Source organism: Coptis chinensis, chromosome 9 (assembly GCF_015680905.1).
Source record: "Coptis chinensis isolate HL-2020 chromosome 9, ASM1568090v1, whole genome shotgun sequence".
NCBI classification, from domain to species: Eukaryota; Viridiplantae; Streptophyta; class Magnoliopsida; order Ranunculales; family Ranunculaceae; genus Coptis; species Coptis chinensis.
Genome location: NC_141464.1, coordinates 26314234 through 26317294, shown reverse-complemented (window position 1 = coordinate 26317294; position 3061 = coordinate 26314234). Strand labels below are relative to the sequence as shown.

The 3061-nt window shown below is 37.7% G+C and overlaps 1 protein-coding gene across 1 annotated transcript; it reads left to right on the top strand.

Moving 5' to 3' along the window:
• Nucleotides 1-301: 301 nt before the first annotated feature.
• Nucleotides 302-2621, top strand: LOC147475357 (light-induced protein, chloroplastic-like). The gene is made up of 3 exons (XM_086582442.1): nt 302-905; nt 979-1174; nt 2109-2621. Exons 1-3 carry the CDS (start codon nt 451-453, stop codon nt 2421-2423), a joined length of 966 nt encoding a protein of 321 aa, XP_086438568.1. The 5' UTR covers nt 302-450; the 3' UTR covers nt 2424-2621.
• Nucleotides 2622-3061: the final 440 nt, after the last annotated feature.

The window sequence follows — 3061 nt, the reverse complement described above, 5'->3', positions numbered from 1 at the left end:
TCGACCGATATATACGATATATCTGAAATAAATTGTTGACTTTGACCGATATTGCTGATTTTGACCAAATATTGTTGATTTTGACCGATATATTGACGATATTTTCGATATAATCGACGCTATTTCCGATATATCGACATACAAAACAAAATTTTGACTGGTCAACAAAAAAATAGATATCTCCGATATTTCTGATATATCTGATATATATCGGTTTTTGAGTACATCGAAATATTAACCGAATTAGATATTTTGGGCTTGGGAGAGACTGTGTTTTGTATGGGTTTTCAAAAGAGACAACAGAAGTTGACTTGGTAAAAATTACCACTGGATTTGGAAGAAATGGACGTTTACATATCCTGTTTGGGAGATTACCCAATTTTCTATATATTTGACTCTCCTTCGTGAATTCTGGTATCTCTAGAATCTGTTGAATCAAGTTGATAAAAAATGACTACTGTTTCAACTTTCAACTCTTTCACTTGCAAAACCATCTCAACCACACCCAAACCTCAAACCACTACCAAAAGTCCCATCACCAGACTTACATCCAAGAATATCAACAACTTCTCTAAATACTCAATCACTTGGTCCAATCATCTAAGCATACCCAAGTTCAAACTACGAGCTGTTGGTGATGATAGTGATTATGAGTTGGTTCCTGAGACCAACGACAGCGAGGGAGTTGGAACAGCAGTAGCTGAACCACCAAAGCCTGAACCAACCGAAACTGATATATTGAAAAAAGCTTTGATCGATTCACTTTACGGTACAGATAGGGGATTGAAAGCTAGTAGTGAAACAAGAGCCGAGATTATCGAGCTCATCACGCAACTCGAAGCCAAGAACCCAACTCCAGCTCCAACTGAAGCCTTGACTCTTCTTAATGGAAAATGGATTCTAGCGTAAGTTTTGTCCTCAAATCATCTTTAATTGTTTTCTTGATTAGTTTTGTTGATATTTTTTGTGTTTTTTCAGGTACACATCTTTTGTGGGGTTGTTTCCGTTGTTGGCGAGAGGAACTTTGCCTCTAGTGAAAGTTGAGGAGATATCTCAAACTATTGATTCAGAGAATTTAACTGTTCAGAATTCGGTGCAGTTTTCTGGACCGTTGGCTACTACTTCGTTGAGCACTAATGCTAAATTTGAAGTTCGAAGTCCTCAACGTGTTCAGGTTAGTGATTAATTTAGTTAGCAAACCCTCTTTATTTGTATTTTGATTCAGTATATGCTTTTATGAACATCGGATTCTTCAATTGTTGGCATCAACTCATTTAATTACCCTGAGGATACAATTTTTTATGATTTCACACATTTAATTAGCTGCACATGCCTTGCAAGTTTTAGCTGGCCACATTAGGTGACAAACGGGAACCCCGAGTACTGGTACCGGCCCATAGTCCTGAGTCTCAGCACCCACAGGAATAATTACTTGAACCTCTTTATTAGAATGTATAGTAGTATGGTACTATGGTCACACTTGCACATGCCCGGCATTTTCTAGCTCGCAACACTAATCACCCATGAGGTCTGGCTAAGTGAGCATCCCCCAATATTCTGAGGCACCCACAAGGTCTTGCATAGCGAGCATCGCCCAAAGATCTGAGGTATGGTCCTGGTGGAAACTCAGATTGAGACCTCCACGGAAGTGTGGTGCACTTTGACCTCTAGCTACTGTGCAAAATTTGTACCCTAGTAAATTACAGTTTTAAGACCCACATTTGTTTTTTCCATTATTATTTGTGGTGTCGTTGATTTGTCCAGAATCTACCATAAACAAATTTGTACTCTTTGTTTGGTGTCTAGTTTTAAGGAGCTGAAAACAAAATCATGGAAAGACAAAACACCCCCAGCCGACTAGTATCTTCCAGGCTTCTTGTGGCATTTGCAAGTCCAAGTAAATTTCTTTAAGTTTTTCTTAAAATATATATATGTGTGTGTACTAATTAGGCCACACAAACACAGCTAGTATAGTCGTGCAGTTCAGTGACCTGAATCACCTGATGGACCAACTTACTATTGCCTGGCTATGGGCCTATGGTTGAAAACTAAATGCATTTCATAATCGTTCATAAAATCATTAATTTGGTTGATCTGAATAAATACAGATCAAATTTGAAGAAGGCATCATTGGGACACCACAATTAACGGACTCCATAGTGTTACCAGAGGATGTGGAGTTTCTGGGACAGAAAATTGATTTGTCCCCCTTAAAAGGTTTAATCACATCTCTTCAAGATACAGCATCGTCTGTCGCCAAGACTATCTCTAATGGACCACCATTGAAATTCCCCATCACCAGTGACAATGCTCAGTCCTGGTTGCTCACCACATATCTTGATGAAGAGTTGAGGGTCTCAAGAGGAGATGCTGGAAGCGTGTTCGTTCTCATCAAAGAAGGAAGCTCTCTATTGAAACCATAAGCAACACATGTATCTGTTTCTTTTTGTTTATTATTACTGTGATTGTGATGTGTAAACATGCAGGAGTTTTGTATTCATGGCAACAATAATTAATATACATATACATGAAAAATAACGTGGAGATTGATGTGTTCTGAAGAATCTTAATTATCGTTTAGACGAGTCTAATCCTTCAATAATATATGTTAGTTTCTGTTTTCTGCTAATCTTGCAAGCAACATCTATCATTTTTGCCTTCCCTGATAACTAAATTTGTTTGCAACAGTCAATTTTGCAGGAAATTAAACAAAAAATATAAAGAAAATAGGGGAACCCGAGAGATGGAAACTTAATTTTCTGGAACTTGCGTTTTCCACTAACCACACTGTCCAAATTTCCAAATCTTCTTTCAATGGAATTATGGAGCATTTCTTGAATGGAAGAGAGTGTAGAGGGTAAGTAGACAACTTCTCAAAATTTTCGAAGAATAAGACATTTATTTCAGAATGTGAAAATATTGGTTTAGTTTTGTTTTAACGGTAAGGCTGCACTTCTTACGTTTACAGTCTATCTAAATTAGTTGTAATTAGCTGTGGAATGACGGATTATCCCCGATCTGCACCGAGATATAACCAGTGCTCAACCGAGATATAACCAGT